Source organism: Furipterus horrens, unplaced genomic scaffold (assembly GCF_987537825.1).
Source record: "Furipterus horrens unplaced genomic scaffold, mFurHor1.1.pri manual_scaffold_6, whole genome shotgun sequence".
NCBI classification, from domain to species: domain Eukaryota; kingdom Metazoa; phylum Chordata; class Mammalia; order Chiroptera; family Furipteridae; genus Furipterus; species Furipterus horrens.
Genome location: NW_028327176.1, coordinates 120,089,128 through 120,114,601, shown reverse-complemented (window position 1 = coordinate 120,114,601; position 25,474 = coordinate 120,089,128). Strand labels below are relative to the sequence as shown.

At 38.9% G+C, this 25,474-nt stretch overlaps 1 protein-coding gene across 1 annotated transcript; it reads left to right on the top strand.

Annotated features, from left to right (window-relative positions):
• Nucleotides 1–153: 153 nt before the first annotated feature.
• On the top strand, nucleotides 154–19,682 carry CGAS (cyclic GMP-AMP synthase). The gene is made up of 5 exons (XM_090282664.1): nucleotides 154–945; nucleotides 6,988–7,207; nucleotides 10,873–11,115; nucleotides 17,664–17,766; nucleotides 19,238–19,682. Exons 1-5 carry the CDS (start codon nucleotides 283–285, stop codon nucleotides 19,587–19,589), a joined length of 1,581 nt encoding a protein of 526 aa, XP_090138790.1. The 5' UTR covers nucleotides 154–282; the 3' UTR covers nucleotides 19,590–19,682.
• The last annotated feature ends 5,792 nt before the right edge of the window (nucleotides 19,683–25,474 follow it).

The following is a 25,474-nucleotide window of genomic DNA, read 5'->3' as shown; positions in this document are numbered from 1 at the left end:
TCGGTGTTTGAGCCAGTGGCCTCAAAGGCACTGGAGACTGTAAATATTAACATCCCTCCAGTGCCATGCACAGCCCGCCCGTCGCGGCGGGGGCGTGGCTCCCCGGGTGACCTCCCAGCGTGGGTTCACCTTGCGTGCGTGCTGCCTAGCCCGCTGTGTTCCCGCCAAGTTTACAGTTTTAAGTTTCATTTTCAGTGGTGACTGCTCGTTCCTCTGCTCGTTCCTCTTCCCGCGGCTTTTCCTCGAAGTTGAACCATCTTTCGGTAGCAAAGAGCGCCAGCCATGGATCTTCGGCACGGAAAGGCAACGCGCACACCTTCGAAGACCGCAGCCGTTACCCGCAGGGTTTCGGCGCCAAGTGCCAAGGGCGCCGCGATGAAGCCAGCCTCGAAGAATACCGTCCCGACGAAGACCAGCGAGTCTCTGGTAGCCCTCGACCCTGCCCAGCCGGAAGAACAGAAATGCGGCTCCACCAGGGCGTCGGGATCCCAGAGGAAGAAGAGCGCCCAGGGCTCGCAGGAGAGGCCGCCGGTACGCGCGCGGGGGGCGCGCACCGCTAAAACGCCTCTGAGCGCTGAGGATTCTTTGGATGGGCTGACCGTGGCTCCTGCGGCCCCGGAGCCGCCCCTTCTCAGGGTTGGGTCTCGCCGCGAGGGGGGCGCGCGCTCCGCTCGGGACCAGAGACCCCTGCTTGGGACCATAGAAGTCCCCAGCCACGACCCTTTGGTCCCTGCCCCTAGTCTCGGCTGCAGGGAGGCGGCGACCAGCAGCTGGAAGCCCAGGGCGGTGCTGGATAAGTTGAGACTGAGCCGCCTGGAAATCTCACAGGCCGCGGAGGTTGTGAATAGGGTCGTGGACCACCTGCTACGTAGACTGCGGAGTTGCGAGTCGGAGTTCAGAGGTGTCGAGCTGCTACGTACTGGAAGCTACTATGAACAAGTGAAGGTGAGCTGCCCATCGCCAGCGCTCCTGTGCTTCAGGCGCATGGCCCGACTTCCTAAACCTCTCCCAACCTCCCTGATATTCCCACCTCCCACGGTTCCTCACTACATCCAACGAACATAGACCCAACCCATATTGATTGCTAGCCACTGTCAAGACACTGCTATTGGGTGAATTCAAATGTATAGATTCATTCATGCAAGCAGACCCGTATTGTGTTTCTCTAACAGTGCTATACTTGGTGCTTCCTGGTCAGATTATGACTTAGATGATTAGGAGTGATCTGTGAAAAAAATCCACAAAATTAATATATCTAAGAGACTTTTCTATATGAGAACATATCTACTCCAAAGGAAAAATATTTTCAGTCTCCCCCTCCAGCCCTTGCAGACCCACACTGTCTTACCGATTTCTTATACAGATACTACAGGAAGCTCACAGTGAGTGATGTTAAAAAATTTGAAGAGGAGGTTTTCTGGCTCCTAAGCTGGCTCTCTCTGGCTCTGGCTCTGGCTCTGGCTCTGGCTCTGGCTCAGGCTCTGGCTCTCAGGCTTACTCTCAAACTTGCTGTCAGGCTCTTCTTCCTCAAGGATGCCTGAATGATAGTGCTGCAGCTGCCTGCATTTCCCAAGGGATGGTATTTTGGATGGGAAGGAACCTGGGCACAGCCTAAGATTGGGCTGGCCTGGCAGAGGGTGGCAGGTTTATTCTTTGGGTGTTCTAGAGGGAACAGGCTCTGCGGCGGAAGGGTGTTGCTTTTGTGTATTATGTTGTTTTAGTTTGTAGACTAATCCTATAGAAACCAACAGGGGAAAAGCTAGAAGAAACCAGTTGTTAGAGTTTAGCCTTGATTGATAGGCTTAAGTGATTAAACCCGTGACTTGATAGGCTTAAGTGACGGCTTGAATAGACTCCTTTATTACCAAAAAAAAAAAAGAGAGACAATCCTCTACAAATACTAAAAAGCATACTTCAAAAATACACATCAGATGTAACTTTTTAAGTGTGTATTCCACAGTTCCATTTGTTTGTGAGTGGTTGTCATTAAGCCATCATTTCAGTATAAATTGAAGGTTTAGGAGTAGGTTCCTGACTAGAGTTTGTTTTCTGGACAGTGGCAGTGGTAAAAGTAGACAACCTTGTCTTGTTCTCTTTTTTTCTTCTTTATATATTTCTTAAATTTCTTTTTTTAATTGTTTTAATACAATTGTCCCATTTCCCCCCCACATTGTTCTCCCCTGCCCTGCCCAGCCCCCGCCCCCAGTCAGTCCCCATCCTGTTGTCCATGTCCATGGGTCATTTATGCTGGTTCCTTGACTAGACCCTTTCCCTTCTTTCCCCTCTTCTCCTCCCCTCTCTGCTCTGGTCGCTGTCAGTCTGTCCCTTGTTTACATGCCTCTGGTTCTATTTTGCTCGTTTGTTTGTTTTGTTCATTAGGTTCCTGTATTGGCTGATATCATGTGGTATTTGTATTTTGCTACCTAGCTTATTTCACTAGCATAATACCCTCCAGTTTCATACACCTTGTCACAAAAGGTAGGAGTTCCTTTTTTCTGCTGTGTAGAATTCCATCATGTAAAGGTACCACAGTCTTTTGTTTTTTTTTTACGTCTAAAGTGATCAAGTTGCTATTTCTTTTTTATTGTTTTTCAATTATGGTTGTCTCATTTTTTCCCCCCCATTGCTCCCCCCCCCCACCAGCCCACCCCTTCTCCCACAGTCATTCCCCACCCCATGGTCCATGTCCATGTGTCATTTATACATGTTCATTTAAAAAAAAAAACATTTATTATTTTGTTTATTTATTTTTAGAGAGGGGGAGAGAAACATCACTGTGTGGTTGCCTCTCACTTGCGCCTTCAACTGGGGACCTGACGTGCAACCGAGTCATGTGCCCTGACTGGGAATCAAACCAGCGACACTTGGCTCACAGGCTGATGCTCAATCCACTGAGCCACAGCAGCCAGGGCTTTACATGTTCTTTCACTAGACCCTTCCCCTACTTATCCCCCTTCTCTCCCTCCCCCTCTTTCTCCTGATAACTGTTATTCTCTTCCTTGTTCAATTTTGTTCATTTGTTTGTGTTGTTTGTTAGTCTCCTGTATCAGGTGATATCATACGGTATTTTTCTTTCACTAAGTATAACTCTCTCTAGTTCCATCCATGTTGTCGCAAATGGCAGGAGTTCCTTCTTTCTTTCTGCTGCATAGTATTCCATTGTGTAAATGTAACACAGTTTTTTAATCTACTCATCTACAGATGGGCACTTAGGCTGTTTCCAGCACTTGGCTATTGTGTACCACAGTTTTTTGATCCACTCATCCACTGATGGGCAATTAGGTTGTTTACAGCACTTGACTGTTGTAAACATTGCTGCTATGAACATAGGAATGCATTAGTTCTTCTGAATTGGTGCTTCAGGATTCTTCAGGTATAATCCCAGCAATGGAATCGCTGGATCAAAAGGCATTTCCATTTTTAGTTTTTTGAGGATATTTTCATACTGTTTTCCATAGTAGCTGCACCATTCTGGGTTTCCGCCAACAGTGCACTAGGGTTTCCTTTGCTCCATGCCAGCACTTGATTGTTTATTTGTTAATGATGGCCATTCTGACTGGTATTTGGTGGTATCTCATTATGGTTTTAATTTGCATCTCAGATTGCTAGTGATGTTGAACATCTGTTCATATACCTGTGGGTCCTCTGTATGTCCTTCTTGAAGAAGTGTTTGTTCAGGTCTTTTGCCCATTTTTAATTGGATTGTCTGTCTTCTTGATGTTGAGTTGTATAAGGTCTTTTTATATTTTGGAGATCAAACCCTTGTCCGAGGTATCATTGGCAAATATGTTTTCCCATACAGTTGGTTCCCTTTTCATCTTGCTGATGTGTTCTTTAGCAGAGCAGAAACTTTTTAGTTTGATGTAGTCCCATTGGTTTATTCTTTCCTTTATTTCCCTTGCCCTGGGAGATATATTGGTAAAAATATTGCCACGTGGGTTATCTGAGATTTTACTGCCTATGTTGTCTTCTATGACTTTTATGGTGTTATAGCTTACATTTAAGTCTTTGGTCCATCTTGAGTTTATTATGGTGTGTGGTGTAAGTTAGTGGTCTAATTTCATTTTTTTGCATGTCCCTGTTCAGTTCTCCCAACACCATTTGTTGTAGAGTCTATTTTCACTCCATTTTATGCTCCTTACCCCTTTGTCAAATATTAATTGACCATAGAGACCTGGGTTTATTTCTGGGCTCTCTATTCTGTTCCCATGATTTATATGCCTGTTCTTACGCCAGTACCATACTGTTTTGATTACCATGGCCTTGTAATGTAATTTGATATCAGGTATTATGATTACTCCTGCTTTGTTCTTCTTTCTCAAGATTGCTGAAGCTATTCAGGGTATTTTTTGGTTCCATATAAATTTTTGAAGTATTTGTTCTAGGTCTGTGAAATATATCACTGGTATTTTATTTTTTATTTGTTTATTTTATTTTTATTTTTTAGGTGTATCTTATTGATTATATTGTCACAATAGTTTCATTTTTTCCCCTTTGCTCCCTTCTGCCCAGTACCCCCCTCCCCCAACAGTCCACCCAACCCCCCCAGGCCCTGCTCATGGGTCACGCATACAAGCTCTCTGGTTTCTCCCTTTCCTATATTATTATTACTTTTACATTAATTAATTACTTTTTTTGTAACAATTAAAAAAATAATTAAAAAAAATAACAATCCCCCCTCTCAGACTTGAAACCCTTTATAATCTTATAGAGGACAATGGGCGATGGTCTCATGCTCCTCTAGCTGCTTCAAGCTGGACATGGTCGTCGTCCTACCTACCCTTGGGTCCAGAATTCCCTAATAAGAGTGGGGGTGTGGAGGGGAGGGTGGCTTTTCCACATGGGGAAGGATCTTGCAGACTCCAGGTCAGTTGGCTGTCCCTGGATAACAGCGTGTTTGGTTTAACGGGTTGGCATCCCTGTTGTATTCTGAGGGCAACAGATTTGGAAACAGGGTTAAAAGACATCATTCAATCCATAACCAGTAGAGGACAAAAAGCAGGTATTAATTTTTCAATATCCCCCATTAGGGAAAAAAGAAGGGCTTCTTTGGAGGAAGGTGTGCCAGGCACATCATACCTGTCCAAAACCTTTTGTCCACTATACTTAGCTTGGGTTGAGGGAAATATTTTAGGTTTCCCCCTCTCAGACCTCTGGGTCCTTTCTGTCCAAGCCATTAGGATAGAAAAGATAAACCCGTTTTAAGGTGAAGCCCACAGACTACCCCATTCTTCACCAACCCAGCCACTTAGTTCAACCAAACCATTGAGTCTCAGGAGGCAGTGATGCAGACAGGATTAAGTGAGGCCTATACAATCACTCAGGTAATGAGATCCTAGGCTTAGGCCCTTTGAAAACAGAAAACACGTGTTAATTTATGCAACAAACCAGTCTCTAAATCTGTAAGACTGTCTTATTAGAAAGACATCCAGTTGCAAGGCATTTGACATTCTTCTTGCCTGTAAATTAAGCATCTTTGATGATGTCACAGACCTAGTTTAACTTACAAATGAAAGGAAACTTTAAATGAAAAGAAACTTTAAAGATGGTTAGCTGCACTACTTTATAGTCTACCACTGAGCATTGTGATTTTCTCTGGATCACGATTTTTCTCCCTAAGATTACCCTCCTTGTCATTAAATGCATTAGATCTATTTTTAATTTATCCTGTTCATTTGCATAAACACAGCAAGAGCAGCAAATTATCACTTATGATATTTAAGTCTGCTTTGCTGGAACGTATGCAAGGAACATTTAGGGTGACCTTCAATCTGCTCTTCAGGACACAGAAGCTGAACCACATGCCTGCCATTCATTCTTGCCTGTAAACATCTGTCTTTTCCAAGTCCTTTAGGTTTCCCATTGTGCCGTGCCTTAAGATCGCTTCTAGCCATCTTTCAGGAAAGCAACCTTCATTCTTTCCCTGGAAAGATTGTAATGGACCGCACATCCAACTTAGGTAGTCACTGGTATTTTAACAGGGATTGTGTTGAATCTGTAAATTGCTTTGGGTAGTATGGACATTTTAATGATGTTGATTCTTTTCATCCATGAACATGGTATATGCTTCCATTTATTTGTATGATATCTTCCTTAATTTCTTTCTTCAGCGATCTGTAGTTTTCTGAGTACAGGTCTTTTACCTCCTTGGTTAAGTTTATTCCTAAGTACTTTATTTTTCTTGTTGCTATAGTAAATGGGATTCTTTTTCTAGTTTTTATTTCTGATATATCATTGTTGGTATACAGAAATGCCTTTGATTTCTGAATATTGACTTTGTACTCTGCTATGTTGTCAAATTCACTTATTAGGTTGAGTATTTTTTTTTTGTTGAGTATAAGGTTTTCTATGTCCACTATCATTGTCATCTGCAAATAGTGACAGTTTTACTTCCTCCTTTCCAATTTGGATGCCTTTTATTTCTTTTTATTTTCTGATTCCTCTGGCTAGAACTTCCAAAACTATGTTGAATAGAAGTGGAGAGAGTGGACGTCCTTGTCTTGTTTCTGATCTTAGGGGGCAGGCTTTCAGTTTTTCATTGATATGATGTTGGCTTCAGGTTTCTCATATATGGCTTTTATTATGTTGAGGTATGCTCCCTCTGTTCCTACTTTGCTGAGCATTTTTATCATAAATGGGTGCTGTACTTTATCAAATGATTTTTGAGCATCTACTGATATGATCGTGTGATTTTTGTCTTTCACTTTGTTTATGTGGTGTATTATGTTTATTGATTTGCAAATTTTAAACTCTCCTTGCATCACTGGGATGAATCCACTTGATTGTGGTGCATAATCTTTTTAATGTACTGCTGGATCCAGTTTGCAATTTTCTTGAGGATTTTAGCATCTATGTTCATCAGTGATAATGGCCTATAGTGTTCTTTCTTTGTTGTGTCTTACTTCTTAAGATCTTAAGAAAAAAATTGCAGTTGCTTGGACAGTATTCAGAAGCAAACATTTCGCTGCTGTTTTTACTTTTTCTTAGGTTTCTTCTCCTAATGAATTTGATATTATGTTCAAACTGGATGTCCCCAGAATTGAGCTAGAAGAATATCACAACAGTGGTGCTCATTACTATGTGAAGTTCAAAAGAAATCCCAAAGGAAATCCTCTGAATCAGTTTTTAGAAGAGGAAATATTATCAGCTTCGAAGATGCTGTCCAAGTTTAGGAAAATCATTAATGAAGAAATTAAAAACATTGAAGGTAAGATTTTTGACTTTTGATTCTTAAGTTCTAATCATACCTACTAATTGCCAACGTACACTTCTCTCCTGATCTTTCTTGACCTCCCTGTGGCACGCTGTTGACTACTGCCTCCTAGAAACAGCCCTTTGCTCTTGATTTTATTCTACTATGTTTTGTTGGTATTCTTTTAAAATGTTGATTGGCTTTATTTTGGTCTCCATTGAATATTGACTGAGCATATGTGGCTGAATAAAATCATGGGACCCCCTCTTGAAGCTTGAGACATGTAAACACAAGTTGCAGTGAGTTTTTTGAAAGGAATGAACTGGGAGAAGTGGTAGCAATTTGAGTGGTGGAGCAAGGCCCTGAGGCAGTAAAGAGGTTGGCAAGCTCAAGAAGCACAAAGAGGCCCATGTGAACAAGGGGAAAAGTGACATGAAATGAAGTTGAAGAGGAAGCCAGGGACTGGATTCTTCAAGGACTTTGTAGATCCTGGAAAGGAGTTCAGATTTTATTACATGTTCATTGAGAATCCAGGTTTTAATTACAAAATAATAATTGGCTTTGTATTTTTAGAACTACTCTGGCTTCTATGGATAAGATATTATAAGAAAGCAAATAAGGAGATTAGAAAGGAAAATATTGTGATAGTTGAAATGAAAGATGGGGGTGGGGTGGGGATGGAGAGAAGCAGTCACACCCAAGCTGCGGGAGTGCTTACTTGTGGATTAAGTGTAGGAGTGAGAGGGAGGTTGAACTGAAAAAGGCTCCCAGGTTTCTGGATTGAGCACCTGTGTAGATTGTGTCATTTACTAAAATTGGAAGGACAAAGGAGAAACAATTTTGGGGAATGAATGAAGAGTTTGGCTTTGGATATGTTGAGTTAGAGATTCCTGTGATGTGTTAAAGTGAATATGTCAAGTATGTAGTTGGATATGGATTTGGAGTTCAGAGGATACATTTGGGCTGCATGTCAACATTTAAGTGGTATTGGGAATGGATGAGATCACTTCAGCAGAGAGTGTAAATTAATTTATTCATTAATTTAATCAGTATTCATTGATTAATGTGACAGGTGGTCTGGATGTTTCGAATATATTGATGAACAAATACAATAAAACCAGCACCCTTCTGTACCTTGTAATTATGTAAGGGCATATATGCAGTTAATAACAAATGGAAAGTCTTGTATACTGGAAAGTAGTTAAGTTCTATGGGGAAAAAGTATAGCAAAGTGAGAGGGATCAGGATGGGGGAAATTGTAATGTGAAGTAGAGTGGTAAGAAGAGGATCCCATTAGAAGTTGGGGAGAAGAGAATGAGCAAAAGGAGTCTGAGTGTTTTACAGGAGTGGTCAGTGTTTAGAATGCTGCTGACAGTCAAAAAACCATGGGATCTGGCCTTTGGTTTTGTGGGGATTGCTGGTAACTTTGATTTCACAGTTTCAGGGGCATCATGAGCACGCAAGAGGAAGAGGGCAGGGATGCAGTAGAGACAGCATGTGCAGGCAATTCTAGAAAGTTTTGGCTGAGAAGGAAGTAGAAAGATGGACTGATATAGCGTAAAAGGAGAAGTATATTTTAGAATGAGAGACACTTGGACCCTTTGTATGCAGATAGGAATGATCCAGCAGGACAGGGGAGTCCACTGATGCAGGAGTCGGAACAATTGAGGGAGGAAGAGGCTTGAGAAAGTGAGGATTAGAGGCTATGTGCAGGGGTGGCCTTTGCAAGATGAATGGACACTTCCTAAGTGGCAACAGGAGGAAGAAGGATATAATGGGTAAGAGGGGGTAGGTTTGTAGATTTCATGATAAGAAAATGAGAGTGTTTTTGAGGATTTTCTCCATGGTGATCTATCTTCTTTTTCACTGTGGTCCCTTCCAGAAGTCTTCTCTGGGAGTAGTCTTTAGCTACTGCTTGTACACCCCCAAATCCCAAAGCCATTATCTCTCATCTGGATGTCTTTCCCGAATTTCTGGCCACCATAGCTACTTGCCCAGTGGCCACCTGCACTTGGTTGTCCCCCAGGCACCTAGAGCTCAGTATGTCTGAAATGAAGTTCATCTCAGCTCGACCATTCCTCCTCCTGCTTACTCTATATTGAAGAATGGAATCAACATCAATCATTTCCCAAGCTAAAATCATGGGATGGCTTCCCAGAACTCCTACTTTCTTCCTTATCTTGTAGAGCCAGTCCATTTATGTGTTTATTTGGATCTCTTTAATTGCTCTAATTTCTGCTACATGTGCCTTTAAAAAAATAAAAGTTGTATATATTTAAGATGGGCAATGTGATGTTTTAATACACATATACATAGTGAAATGATTTCTACAGACAAGCCGATTAACATGCCATCTCACATAGTTAGCTCTTTTTGTGTTGTGAGAGTACCTGAAATCTACTGTCTTAGCACAGCATTTAATACTGTATTTTTTCCAGTGTTTGGTATAGTAGTGTTAATGACAGTCATCATGCTGTGCATTAGGTGTCTAGACTTACCTACCTAACTGCAACTTTGTTCCCTTTGATCAACATCTCCCCATTTTCCCCACCTCCCCCCATCTATTAACCATCATTCTACCCTCTGCTTCTGTATATTCTACTTTTTTAGATTTCACATATAAGTGACATCATGCAACATTGCCTTTCTGTGTCTGGCTTAGTTTTTCCAGGTTCATCCATGTTGCCACAAATGCCAGGGTGTCTTTCTTTGTTAAGACTGAATAATATTCCATTGTATGTACAGGCATACCTTACTTTATTGTGCTTCAGTTTATTTCACTTCACAGATAATGCATTTTTTTGCAAATTGAAGGTTTGTGTCAGCCTCGCATTGAGCAAGTCTATTGGTGCCATTTTTCCAACATGTTCAGGTGTTGCATTAGCATTTTTTTTTAGCAATAAACCATACTTAATTAAGGCACATACATTGTTATTTTAGACATAATCCTAGTGCATATTTAATAGACTACAGTATAATATAAACATAACTTTTATATGCATTGGGAAACCAAAAAATGTGTGTGGCTTGCTTTATTGTGATATTCACTTGATTGCAGTGGTCTGCAATATCTCCGAGGTGTGCCTGTATATGCCACCATTTCTTTATCCATTCACCCATCAGTGAATCCATCAGTGGATTCCCAGGTTGTTTCCATTTATTGGCTATGGTGACTCAGACTGCAGTGCACATGGATTGCTCCCTGTGTCTTGATGTCCCCTGCCTCTGTGCTACCACGGACACCCACGCTCTTGTCTTGGTCTATGGCTGTGGGTTTTTTTTTTTTTTTTTTCCTCCCTCATGTTGTCCTATGTGGTCTTCTTGATTGCTTTGCTCTTCCCTGCTCCTCACCTGGCCTCTCTTCCAGGCTTCCCTCCATACTCCTATTCATCAACTTAAATGAAAATGTAATCAAAGCATTCCCAGACCCCAAAGTCTTCAGGTGCTCCTCATCATATCTGCTAGACAGATTCTTGACAGTGCCTCCCCACCATGACAGGTATCAATGAATATTTGTTAAATGCGTGAAACACTTTTCCTTACAGGGTCAGTTTCTGCTTTAGAACTAATTTTCACCTTGGAACTCTATAGATCTCCAATTTTAGTTATATTGTTTTTCCTATATTTTCAAGAATATTAGGTTGATAAATTCTTTTTTTCTGTTTTATATGTTTAAACAGGTATAGATGTAGAAATGAAGAGGAAGAAGACAGGGAGTCCTGCTGTAACACTTCTTATAAGAAGGCCTAAAGAAATATCTGTGGATATAATCTTGGCTTTGCAAGTAAAAAGCAGCTGGCCAGCTAGCACCCAGGAAGGCCTGCCCATCAAAGACTGGCTTGGAGCAAAAGTTAGGAGAGATCTAAGACTCCAGCCATTTTACCTGGTCCCCAAGCATGCAAAGGAAGAAAATCATTTTCAAGGTATCTTGAATGTGAAGGTTAATTTATTTAAAGACATCAAAGAGAGTTGTTAATGTTATATACAAGGGCAGCAAAAGATCAACTATTGCTCTTGGCATTTCAAGAGTCATCAGGCTAAATAGGCTACAAGATGGGAGTTTGGTGAAAGATGGAATTGAAAAGGGCATAGTTGTCATTGTAATATCAGATATTCAGCTTTAAAATGTTTACTAGCCCATATTAGAGTATTATCTTTTAAATTTGTTTTTAATAAAGAAAGGCTATTCTGGCCCTGGAGTCAGGCTGCTGTGGGTCTGGATCCTAAGGCTTCTCCAACTGGCTGTGTGATCTTTGCCTAGTTACCAGGCCTCTCTAAACAATACTTTATTCACATTTCCTTAGTTTTCATGTATGTCCAGGATCCCATTTAGGATACCACGTTACATTTCATCATCATATCTCTTTAGGCTCCTCTTGACTATAACAGTTTCTCAGCCTTTCCTTGATTTTGATGACCTTGACAGTTTTGAGGAGTACTAGTTCAGTATTTTGTAGAATGTTCCTCATACGGCATGCACTTGATGTTTTTCTTATGATTAGACTGGAGTTCTGGGTTTTAGAGAGGAAGACCAGAGGGGTAAAGTGCTGTTTTCATCCCATCATATTAAGGATACATGGCCATGAACATGACTAAGCACTGTTGATGTTGATCTTGATCATCTGGCTGAGATCATGTTTGTCAGGTTTCTCCACTGCTAAGTTTTCACTTCCCTCCTTTTCATATTGTACTGTTTGGGAGGAGGTGACTGTGCACAGCTCACACTTAAGGAACGGGGAGCTAGTCTCCACCTCTTTAAGAGCAGAGTTACTTATACAAATTTTTTGGAATTCTTCTGCATGGAAGATTTGTCTCTTCTTCCCCTTTTATTAATTTACTTAATCATTTATATCAACATGGAGTCATGGGTATTTGTTTTTTCCTTTGGGCTATAGTGCATTACCACTTTATTTTGTTGCTTTGATTATTCCAGTTTTGGCCTTTTAGAGGTCTTTTCAGTTGGTTCCTTGTGTCCTTTGGATATTCCCTCCATAATTATGGGGGAGCAGTTGTTTTGTTTTCAGCACTAACTCACTTTCTGGCTCTACAAGATGCTTCAGGCTCATCTTGTATATTTCCTGCATCAGTCCTAGAACCAGGCATTTCTCCATGGAGTCCTGGATCCTTTTATTGTGAATGTACTAGAAACCACGATCTGGGTGCTATGTGTGTGTGCTCTGTTACCAGGGTATCAACCCTCTTGAATGAAGGAACAAGGAAATATATGTATGTGTACTAAACCCAGCATAAGCACATATTGATAAATATTTTTGTATGTAACTACCTGTTGTCTAAAGTTATACATGAGCTCATACTGTCTCCAATTCCATTACCACATGGATTATTCTTTCTCTTCTTGCTGTCTGTAACCTCTCATTTTAAAGTGAAAAAGCTGACTCCTTATCTGCCACCTGTTTACTTAATTGTTCAGTTCTAGTATATACATGTAGTTGTTTCAAAATTATAAAGCCATTCCTCCTGGGAAACAATCAGTTTCAGTACAGTGTTTATATACAGTTTTTTGCTTTCGGTCTTAGAGACCCCATTTCCAAAGTAATTTAGGTCAACACCTTTAACCCTTACCTCCTTCAGGAAGGTTGTTTCATATACCTGTAATGCAGTTCGAATCCCTTTTCACAGTCTACATTTTTTCTGGGATCCTTTGACATCCTAAGTGATTTCTTTTTTTAAGTTTATATAGATTAAGGTTCACTCTTTGTGCTACAAAGTTCTACTGGTTTTGACAAGTGCATTATACTACATATCTACCCTTACATAATAGTTTCAGTGCCCTAAAAAGTCCTATGTGCTTCAATTATTCAAACCTTCCCATTCCAAACTTCTGGCAACCATTGATCTGTTTACCATCTTTATAGTTTTGCCTTTTCCAGAATTGCATAAATGGATGTCATAAATGGATTTATACAGTAGCTATGAGCACACCTCGCTTAGTGCCACTTTTTCCATATATTCATTGTCCATGTATTGTAGAGCTATTACATACTCTTCATTCTGTTCTGTTAAAACCTTTGTCTACCCTTGCACTATACTATATTGTCATACATAATGTATCTTTATAAGTCTTCATATCTGTTAGGGCAAGTTTCCCCACTTTGTCTTCATTCATGACTGTTCTAGATATTCTTGACCCTTTGTCTTTTCATAAAAATTTTAGTATCTTGTCAAGTTCCACAAAGTAGTTTTTGAAATTTTTATTGAAAGTACATTGAATCTATAGAAAATTCAGAAAGACTTGATATAATAGTGAGTCTTCCAATTCATGGTCAGATGCATAGCTCCATTTATTGGGTTGGCCAAAAACTTCATATGTGTTTTTCTGTGTGATGGCTCTAGTAGTGTTTAGTTGTCTTTAACTTCATTCAAAACAATTTTGTTAGCTTATGTCATGACAGTTATCATATCAGCATGCATTAAAAAAACTTAACAAATAAATGGAAGCATATACCATGTTCATGGATTGGAAAAATTAACATCATTAAAATGTCCATACTACCCAAAACAATCTATAGACTCAATGCAATTCCTATTAAAATACCAATGGCATATTCCACAGATCTAGAACAAATATTTCAAAAATTTATATGGAACCAAAAAGGACCCCGAATAGCCTCAGCAATTTTAAGAAAGAAGAACAAAGTATGAGGGATCACAATACCCAATATCAAACTATACTACAAGGTCACTGTAATCAAAACAGTATGGTACTTGCATAAGAACAGACACATAGATCAACGGAACACAATAGAGAACCCAGCAGTAAACCAAGTCTCTACGGTCAATTAATATTTGACAAAGGGGAAGTGGCATACAATGGACTAAAGACAGTCTCTCAATAAATGGTGTTGGAGAACTGGACTGGTACATGCAAAATAATGAAACTAAATCACTAACTTACACCATATACCAGAATAAACTCAAAATGGATAAAATACTTAAATGCAAGCTGTGACATCAAAGAAGTCCTAAAGGAAAACATAGGCAGAAGAATTTCAGATATCCACGTAGCAATATTTTTGCTGATATCTCCTAGAGCAAGGGAAATAAAGGAAAAAATAAACAAATGGGACTATACCAAACTAAAAAGCTTCTTCATAGATAAAAAAAAGCATTATCAAAATCAAAAGGGAAATGACTGTACGGGAGAAGATATTTGCCAATGATACCTTGGGCCAGGGTTTGATCTCCAAAATATATAAAGAATTCATATGACTCAACACCAAGAGAACAAACAACCCAATTAAAAAATGGGCAAAGGATCTGAATAGATACTTCTCCAAGGAAGACATACAGATGGCCCATAGACATATGAAAAGATGCTCAACATCATTGGCCATTAGAGAGCTGCAAATTAAAACCACAATGAGATACCATCTCATACCTGTCAGAATAGCCATCATTAATAAATCAACAAACAAGTGCTAGCAAGGATGCAGAGAAAAGGGAACCTGTGCACTGTTGGTGGGAATGCAATTCTGGTGCAGCCACTGTGGAAAACTGAGGCTGTTCTGCCTCCAATGCCCCAGCTTGGTTGGAAACTCCCTGTCCCATAGAGGTTTCATGACCATGGCCAAACAAATTTATCCAGGGCACTGTATTTTGTCTGGAGTGATGGGAAGTGGCTAATATCTCTAGTGGAGAAGAGTGCTTAACTTTCATCTCCCGTGCCTTTTATTGAGGAGGGAATTCGGGAGATACAAGGTCAAGACTTATGAATCAACAATAAGCTTTCAGATGCCTGGGTTACAGTTGACAGTTACGGATTACAGATATCAATATAGAGAACACAGTGACCAGTCTGTGTCAGGATCTGCTAAACATCATGATACTGTGCTGACATCAGGGGCAAGGCTTCCTACATTTTTAGCTATAGATTGTTTATAGTTAACTAAGAGATAAGAAAAGTGGAGCAAGCTCTAAAGCATAATAAGCATTCTTTAAATCCAATTCCCATGGGAACCCTCTGAGTGGCCTTCAGTCCTGTCTGCCTCACAGCCTTTCAGTTTTCCATTGAGACTTAAAGGTCTCCCCTGGGGAGGCCTGGTTCTTCGCTTGGGCTACAATTCCCAAAATCACAAGGAGCCGTCCCCCACAGAAAACAGTATGGAGTTTCCTAAAAAACTAAAAATGGAACCCCCTTTGACCCAGCGATTCCACTGCTGGGAATATACGCTAAGAACCCCAAATTATCAATTCAAAGGAATTTATGCACCCCTATGTTCATAGTGGTGCTATTTCCAATAGCCAAGTGCTGGAAGCAGCCTAAGCGCCGATCAGTGGATGAGTGGATAAAAAAACTGGTACATTTACACAATGGAATACTACACAGAAAAAAAGAAGGAATGCCTACCTTTTGCGGCAGCATAGATGGAACTGAATACTGTTATGCTAAGTGAAATAAGCCAGTCAGTGAGGGACAGATACCATATGATCTCACCTATAACAGGAATCTAATGGACAAAATAGAACCACAGGCAAGGAAACATGGGTCAGACTGACAGTGACCAGAAGGGAGGAGGACGGGGGATAACGGTGGAAAGAAGGGGAGGGGACTGGACAAAGAACATGTATGAATGACCCACAGACATGGACAACAGTGTGGGGACTGACTGTGGGAGCAGGGGGGGTGGGAGTGGGATGGGTGGAGGAGGGCAAAGGGGGAAAAATTGAGACAACTGTATTAGAATAACAAGAAATGATAAAATCTTATCAAAATTGGTGAATTTTTGTGCAGCCATTTGAATATTGAAGATGTAAGAAGATATGCAACATTTTCAGTATATTATGCTTTATTTCAAGAAAGGTAAAAACACAACTGAAACACAAAGATTTGTGCAGTGTATGGAGAAAGTGCTGTGAGTTATTGAACGTGTCAAAAGTGATTTGCGAAGTTTCTTGGTACTATTGGCATTTTGGCCAAATTATTCTTTGCTGTGGGGCTGTCTTATGCATTGGAAGGTGTTTAAGCAGTACCCCTGGGCTCTACCCACTAGAAGCCAATAGCAGGAGACAGCTGACAAACTCAAGATATCCAAATCAATAGTTATTGGTAAAAATAAAAAATGTATCTTTTTTTTAATGGAAAAAAACTAAACAGACTTTTTGGCCAACCCAATATTTAGTTTTCCTTTAATAATTCTCAGTGAAGTTTCAGAGTTTTGTCCACAGAAGTTTTGTATAAGTTTTCTTAGATTTCCTCATATGCAGTCATAACTTTTTATTATGAAAAATTGTAAACCAATAGAAAAGTAGACTGAATAATTTTTTAACCCTCACCTGAGGATATGCTTATTGGTGTGTGTGTGTGTGTGTGTGTGAGAGAGAGAGAGAGAGACAGAGAGAGAGAGAGAGAGAGAGAGAGAGAGAGAGATGTGAGAGAGAAACGGTTGGTCACCTCTCATATGCTCTCCTACTGGGGATCAAACTTGTAACCTAGGTATGTTTCCTGACCTGCGATTGAACCCGCAGCCTTTACTTGTGTGGGCCAATGCTCCAACCAACTGAACCACCCAGCCAGGGCTGTAAACTGAAAAATTTACTGAACTCACACATACCTGTCACCTAGCTTCTTTCTATTTTCTTCATACACAATTGTGTTGTCTTTCAATAATGATAGCTTTGTTTCTCTTTCCAGTGCTATAACCCTATATTATGCTTACTAGGATACCAGTGCATGTTGAACAGGAATACAGATAACAGACATCCTGCCTTCTTGATTTTGAAAGAAAAAAACCTCAGTTTTTTTTACCTATGGTACCATGTTTGTGTTCTTTTTAAAAATCTTCTGTAAGATCAAATTTTCATCTGGATTTAAATTGCTGAGAAGCTTTTTTAAAAATGATGAATAAGTGTTGAATTTCATTACCTGAATGTTCTGCTTTCATTGAGATGATTGTATGTTTCTTCTCGATTCTGTTAATGCGACAGATTATATTAATTGATTTTTAAATTATAAGCCAATCATGCATTTCTGGTATAAAATCAACTAGATAATAAGATATAGCTTCAAAGAACTAGCCATGGTAAAACTTGGAGAGAAGGGGAGAAATCAATACTTAAATAAACTCTCTCAGGGAATAGAAATGATTCCTATTTAATTTTACATAAATACCAGAACTTGTAAAGAATGATATAAATTTTTTTAATCAATTGATTCTAATTATTATGGAAACAAAATATTAACAAAATGAATTTAGGGATATATAGAAGGTAATGCATTTTCCATGGCTAACTATATAAGCCCCCTTCCCCCATTTCTTCTTATCTTGGTCCATTGTTTGCTTCAAATGATTTCTTCTAATATGTAATTACATTATTTGTTCACTTCCTTGGGACTCGCTCCTCCTAGAAATTTTTCAGAATGATATTTTAATGACAGGAATCACTTATATATTGTGTTTATATGTGGACACTTTTGGTAAAGTGCTTTTCTATTTTTCTTTTTGAAATTAAGGAGAAACATGGCGGCTCTCCTTTTCTCACATTGAAAAGGACATTTTGAAAAATCATGGACAATCTAAAAAATGCTGTGAAACTGATGGAGTGAAATGTTGCAGGTAACTTCTTATTTTGTTAAATGGGGTTTTTCTATGGAATGTTCTTTCTTCAGTTGACTCTATAGCTCAGATGATCATTGCTGGGTTTAATCCTGGGGTCAGCACATGGCTGCATTGACCTAGAGTATTATCTAGGGGTGCGCATGAAACCAGGGAAGCCAGATCCAAGGGACCAAGGAAAGAGTGTTGTTAGGAGGTAATGCCAGGGACCATAGTCCTGAACCTGGATCAGGTGGATGTACAGTAGTCCCTCTCTATATCGCGGTTCACTTATTGCAGCCTCACTGTATCGCGGGATTTTTAAAAATATTATATTTAATTATTTATTGTGGATTTTTTGCTATATGGCAGGATTTTGCGATACTGTATATTTATGTTGTTAAAGCTGCGTAGGTTTAAGAGTGTAGAATATGTCGAAGAACATAGGTAATGTTTATAAAAGTGTGGAAAAGGTTAATAAGGGAGTGGGAAAGGTTAATAAGGGACTGGGAACAGTTTATAAGTGTGTGGGGAGGGTTTATAAAGCCTTAAAATATATATAAATACTAAAATAAATGTAAGCTTCCTATTTCGCGGATTTTCCACCTATCTCGGTGGCGGGGTCTAGAACGTAATACCCGCAATAAGTGAGGGAATACTGTATAAGTAGGACAGAATAAGAAGGTGTAAAGACTAGCCATAATTAGCCATGACGGTTGTGTCTCAGTATTCTGGTTGCTTCAAGGTAACGAATATTAATGTCACATAACGGGAGGGTCCCAGAAGTTCACTCTTTTGGATAATGGTGCTTGCTTTGAGATGGTTTGGCTGCATTGAAGGCCAGGGACTGACTGGCTAAATTTGAAACAGCACAAAGAGATGGGTAATTATTTTTCTTGGAAGCATACACACCATAAAGAAGTGAGATTGAAAAGGAGTTTTTCCATTTGAGTTTCTAAAGTTGCCCAGTATAAGGGTCATAAAAGTTAAAAGGTCAGAACAAGAATGTCCAATATGCAGGCTCAGGAGGCTCTTCAAGGCTTCTTGTGCAGGCTTTGAAGCCAGCATTAAGAAAAATATTTTGCTGATATGGCTAAATATTTTTGAAAACATTAAATTTTGTCAACTGCTAAACACCTGGATGATGTAAATATTTGTAGCCTAACGAGTCAAAATCATTGGATGAATAATAGAAATATCTGCCAGTTTCATAGTTGAATTAATCCTGATAGAATAAAATATTTAAGCTAGGAACAAGGAAGAGGGAAGAAAAAATATGTTTTTGAAATTTAAAGCATGTATTTGAAAAAATAATCAGGTTTTAGAGTAACTATAATTATATTTTTATTTCTTTATTTTCTGTGTCTTTGTATGTATTGTAATATTTGTATTGTTTATTGTATCTTCCTGGAAGATGCCTAAAGCTCTTTGTGGAATGAAGCAGGTTGTAAATAAGTAAAAAAATCAATGGTTTTGTCTTTTTATTCAACAGGAAAGATTGTTTAAAACTAATGAAATATCTTTTAGAACAATTGAAAAAAAAGTATGAAAACCGAAAGGAACTGGAGAAATTCTGTTCTTATCATGTGAAAACTGCCTTCTTTCACGTATGTGCCCAGAACCCAGATGACAGTCATTGGCAATCCAAAAACGTGGAACTCTGCTTTGATAGGTGTCTGGAATATTTTCTTCAGTGCCTCAAGACAGAGCATCTTAGTAATTATTTTATTCCTGGAGTCAATCTGTTCTCTCAAGACCAAGTTGATAACATAAGTAAAGAATTTCTGTTAAAGAAAATTGAATATGAAAGAAACAATGGATTTCCAATTTTTAAAGAATTTTGAAATTATATATTTTAAAAGAGCCAAGAATTAGCATTGGAATGTTTGAAATTTGTCACACCAATGAATGTAAACAATTATTTAGCTCTGTCTTAATAAACTCTAATTAGTATAAAAGGCTTGATTATTTGGGGAAAGAAATTAGTCAAGGAATACAAAGCAAAAGGAATATTTAAAATCTAAAAGCTTTACCAGATTGGAATGAAAAGGACAGAATACATTTCACCTTAATTAAAATTCATCAAGCACTTATTGAACACCACTTTTTATTTTTAATGCCCCCCCCCTTTTTTTTTTTTACTTTTCACCTAGCACAAATGTGTGGAAGGTTACAAAAGACAATATTAGAAGTGATCATTGCCTCCATAAAACTGGTGGGCTTTGTTCAACATACAAATATATTTGGAAGCAGTGTCCTGTCCTAAATGTTAGGACAAGTAAGAATGAAATGAAAAAATGAGTTCTTTATTGTCTTTACATGTGTCAGGAAATTCATAAGCTTATAGGAAAATATTGAATAAGTTAATAAATGTAGGTAAATATAAAACGTGTAACTTTTTTTAGTAACACTTTTATATGTATTTCTGAAAAGGTAATACATACATATGGTACAAAATTGAAACAGGTGTGGAATAAAATGTCTCCTCTCTGTGGCAGTGTTTAACCTAGAGGCAGCTGCTTTTTGTTTCCTTATTACTATATTTTGCGCATTTTCTTTTTGGGTGTTTTTTAGAAGTTCCTAAAAATATATTTTAGATACAGTCATGTACCACATAATGACAGACCATATATATGATGGTGGTCCCATAAGATTATAATGGAGCTGCAAAATTCCTATCAACTAGTGATGTAGTCATCCATGGTAAAGTCATAGCACATACAACACATGACTCACATGTTTGTGGTGATGCTGGTATAAACAAACCTGTGCTGCCAGTCAAATGAAAGTATAACACATGAAGTCATGCACAGTACATAATACTTGATAATAAATGACTTACTAATTTATTTATTATACTATATTTTTTATTATTTTAGAATACTGTTTCTACTTATAAAAACGTTTGCTGTGAAACAGTATCCTGTGTTACATTGGCAGCAGCCTCATACATCTTATGTTTACCATGTCTCTTTCTTTAAAAAAATTTTTTTTAAATTTATTTTAGAGAGAGAGAGGGAGCCAATTCTTATATTGTATGAGCTCCGACTGGGGATTGAACCCACAAACTTGGTGTATTGGGATGGCGCTTTAACCAACTGAGCCTACCTGGCCAAGGCTTAAATTTCGAATGTGGTTGAATATATCAGTCTTCTGGTTTATGTATGTTGTGTAGCTTGAATATTCCTCCAAGGATACTATTCAGATGATTCAGAAGTCAGCAGCAATGGGCAACTGGTGATTAGCAGCTTCATCACAACAATGCACCTGCTCACACATCACATCTCATGCAGAGTTTTTTGGCAAAACACCAAATCACCAAGGTGACTCAGCCCCGCTACAGGCCAGATTTGGTGCCCTACGACTTCTGGCTTTTCCCCCAAACTAAAATCACCTTTGAAAGGGAAGAGATTTCAGACTGTCAGTGAGATTCAGGAAAATACAAATATGACAGGGCAGCTGATGACAATTCCAGCAAAAGATTTTGCAGTGTTTTCAGCAGTAGAAGAGACACTGGGAGAACTGTGTGAGATTACAAGGTGTATACTTTGAAGGGGACTGAGGAGTCATTGTCCAATGTATAATGTTTCTTCTATCTTGTATCTTCTTCAATAAATGTCTCTACTTTTCATATTACATGGCTGGATGCTGTCTGGATGGATGTATTATTTCATAGTTTTAGTGGATCAAGATTCTGGGCATGGCTCTATGGCGAGCCTCACAGCCTAAAATCAAGATGTCAGCTGGGGCTGTAGCCTCATTGGAGGTGTGACTGGAAAAGTATCCATTTTTGTTGACAGTATTTAGTGCCTTACAGTTAAGACTGAGGACTTCGGCTTCTTTCTGACTGCAAGCTAGAAACTGCCTTCGGTTCCTTGCTGTGTGAACCGCCCAGCACTGGCTGCCCATACACAACATGGCAGCCACTTCAAAGTCAGCGTGGGAGGGAGACTAGTAAGAGGGGCTCTACCGTTTTTTAAAACATAGTTACATACACATAATCATACAGCCCATTGTCTTAACCGTATTTAATTGGTTGGAAGCAAGTCACAGTTTACATCCATACTAAAGAGAAGGGGAATCACTCAAGGATGTTGTGTCAGTTTATCCAACTGTACTGTTACGGGGGGTTAAACAGTCCTATAAAGCCAACTGCAGTTTTAGGAGATTCCCCAAATCATTCCCAGGTTTGATAATTCACTGGAAAGACGGAACTTGTTGAAACCTGTAATTCATGGTTTTAGTTTATTTCAGGGTAAAGATACAGGTAGGTTATAATTCGTCGTCGTCGGCAGCCGTCCGTCTCGAGAGATGATGGTGTAGCTTCTTAAGAGTCTATCTGCACCGCCGAGAATGGCTGTGCAGTCCGACTCGGGAGTGACACGGTATCTGTCTCCTCCCGTGTTGAATCGACATCTGGCGATGACGCTGGAGTGTCCTCTCCAGTGGAGCTGAAGCTACAGAGCCTGGGCAGGGTGATATGGAGGGTCTGCTGTTGCCCATGCAGCAGACCCCCCCTCTCTTAGCAGCTGAAGGGTCCAAGGGAAAGACGGAGTCAACACAGCTTGGCTTCAGGTGCGCCGCAGGAGTTGCCGGTGTTGACTACAACGTCAAACTGCCTTAGGGACTCCGGCTCCGGATTTTCTGTCGGGGTTTACTCCCTTAGCCTTTCCCCTGAAGAGGTATGCCAAGGGAAAAAGCACATAGAGCAGAGTCCAGGAGGGTACCAAACACAGGGCTTTTATTTCTGTGGAGTATGGATACATTATTCTCTTTGCATTGTTGTATATAATACATGTGGATTATTGCCAACCAGAGACACTCTTTTTGGCCTCAGTATCCAGTTTTTATTGGAGGTCAGTGGTTAGTTGCCCAGATGACTTACTTCAGTTTCCAGTCCCTCCAGAAGTTAAACAGTATGATCCAAAACCCCACCATAAATCACATTGGTAGATTTTCTGACATGTTCCAAGGACTTAGTGATTATATCCCAGAAGCCAACAGCAAAGGTAAGACCTGTCTTTGAATTAGGTTATTAATACCTATCTGGATATGAACCCCAGGAGTTGGGGATTATGAGTCTGACCATCACAGCTATGAAAGAATGAATTATCATTCTTACAGTGGGAAATCAGTAGAAAAATCAAATTTGAAAAACCAAGAATGCCATATAAGCATGGTAATGAAAAATGAAGGGTAGAATGGCTAGGGACTACTTTACAAAAATAAGGCTTGTAGAACCATTTGCTTCTGCATAATATATGCATATATGACTTTTTGATAAAAAAGAATCAAATGTGTCAACTTAAAAGTAATATCTAACAAAATCAGATGTTCACATATAAATGTAAAATATAAAGTTCAAATTGCTTATAATTCCACTACTCAGAGAGACAGTATTACCTATTTTTCTCTGGCTGATCGTAGCATTTTTGTTTTTGGTGTTCTGGAATTTCATTATTATATGTATAATTGTATATATTTTAAAATTTATGCTGTATGAGATTAATTGAACTTTATTCTGTGGATATTTTTCATTGATTCTGGAAAATTCTCAGCTATTATCTCTTCAAATATTAGCCTTACCTTAATCTCCTCTCTGGGTATGCTAGAACTTCTAACTGAATTTTTATTATCCAACCCTCTTTTGTATTTTCCATCTTTGTTGTCTTTCTGTGCTACATCTGGATTCTGATTTATCTTCCAGTTCACTTATTCAGTGTTATGTTTCATCCTCTGGTAAACTCATCCTTAAAATTTTTATTATGCACACATATACATACATGGAAAAGTGGGGAGGATATCATATTCTCATAGCTATCCCCTGGCTATAATAATATTATCATTCCACTTTTCTTTCATCTGTGGTCATTGAATTTGAAAATTACAAATTTGTTTGATTTCTAGAAGTTTTATCTGGTTCTCGTCCTCATCTATGTCACTTTTTACAGTTTTCTTTTTCTGGCAGGTATTTTGAAGCCCATGTTTTGTTTACTTAATTACATAGTAATCACAGTTTTATATCTGGTAATTTCAGTGTTTCTAGTTTACTGCTTCTGTTTCTATTTTTTTGGTTGTCTGTGGTGCATAGTTATTATTCTTTAAGTATTATTTGTGGTCCTGGCCAGTGTGGCTTGATTGTTTGGGGAGTCATCCCGTAAACCAAAAGGTCAAGAGTTTGATTCCCAGACAGGGCACATGCCTGGTTGCAGGGTCTATCCCCAGTTGTGGCACCTACTAGAGGCAACTGATCAATGCCTCTCTCATTGATGTTTCTCTCCCTCTTTCCCCACCTTTCTTTCCCCTCTCTCTAAAATCAATATGTGTGTCCTCGAGTGACGATTTAAAAAGAATTATTATTTGTGGAGATTCTTTTTAGTCTAGAATGTAGGCACCTCCCTTTAGAGAGGATTTGTTTGCATTTGCCAGGCTTCTGGGGGACATTAGCAGTCAGCAAAAGAAGCTCTCCTCAAATCAGGATTACTTCTGGAGGTTTCTTGGACCACCGAGGTAATATGAACCTGAGTTTCACATCTGTATCAATACAACTGCCTCATTCTTCCTAATGTTTGCATTTTATTCCATTGCAATATTCAGATTGCTATTTTCTAGAGATATTTTTATGTACAGAAAGAATGGCTTGATTTAATGCTATTTTTCAGTTTTGATACCAGTTATGCTAGCTGGATAGACTGAGCTTTGAGAAACTCACCTGTTTTAATGTTTTGGTATGCAAGATTTGCCCTCTTGTCAAAAGCTTCTTACTACCTTTTGTGTTTCTTCTGTTTTGTTTATTCAGCTTAACTACCTGAGTTAATTTTGGTAACTTAGGAAAATATAGTCAAGCTTATGAATTCCTATTTGTTGATATGCTATACACTGTTCTTAAATTTTTATGCCTCTATATCCCTAAGGTAGTTTAGAGTGTGCTGGGAGAGCTGTTCTCCCCTAACCACTCAAGACTTACCAGGAATTTGATGTGTCTTACTAAAGAATCGGGTGTTGATTTTCACTGAACTCTGTACTTTCTATTCATCAATTTATGCTTTTACCTTTATTTTCTTTGTTTGTTATCAATCTTCTTAATTCTAATACCAGGAAACTATTATTGCATGAATAACATGAGATAATGAAGGTCTAATTATACACAAATATAAGCATCTACATGTATACTAAATGTTAATACAGGTAGCTATCATATATGGAACACAGGAAACTGTACACAAAACTGTAAGGGAAAGTTGGGGAGTATTATTAGTCAAAGAAGCTTTCATGGAAATGAAATTATTTTCCTAGGATTTATTTTAGCATGGAGCTATAGGTTAAAATGTAAGAAACAGCTGTTGCATCTTTTGTTCCCATGAAACTTTTACTGTTTCCTTTCAAAGTAGGTGAAGTGTAATCACTTAAGAAAAGAACCCCTGAGCCCTGGCTGGTGTGGCTCAGTGGACTAAGTGCCAGCTTCCAGTCAGGACACTGGCCTGTGTTGTGGGCCAGGTAGCTTGTTGGGGGAGTGCAAGAGGCAACCACACACTGATGCCCCCCCCTTTTCCCCCTCTTTAAAAATAAATAAAATCTAAAACAACAATAATAATAAGGTAAAAGAAAAAAAAACCCTGAATAAAATACTATTCAGTAAACACACAATTAAAGGGCTATGCATAAGACAGAGATCAGTTTATCTTTTTATCATAGAAAAATTTTTATTTTGTTAACAGTATCTTTTTCA

Coding starts and splice junctions, on each gene's coding strand:
- CGAS (XM_090282664.1), top strand. CDS start 283: ATGGATCTTCGGCACGGAAAGGCAACGCGCACACCTTCGAAGACCGCA. Junction 946..6,987: donor GCTACTATGAACAAGTGAAG/GTGAGCTGCCCA, acceptor ACTTTTTCTTAG/GTTTCTTCTCCTAATGAATT. Junction 11,116..17,663: donor GGAAGAAAATCATTTTCAAG/GTATCTTGAATG, acceptor TTTGAAATTAAG/GAGAAACATGGCGGCTCTCC.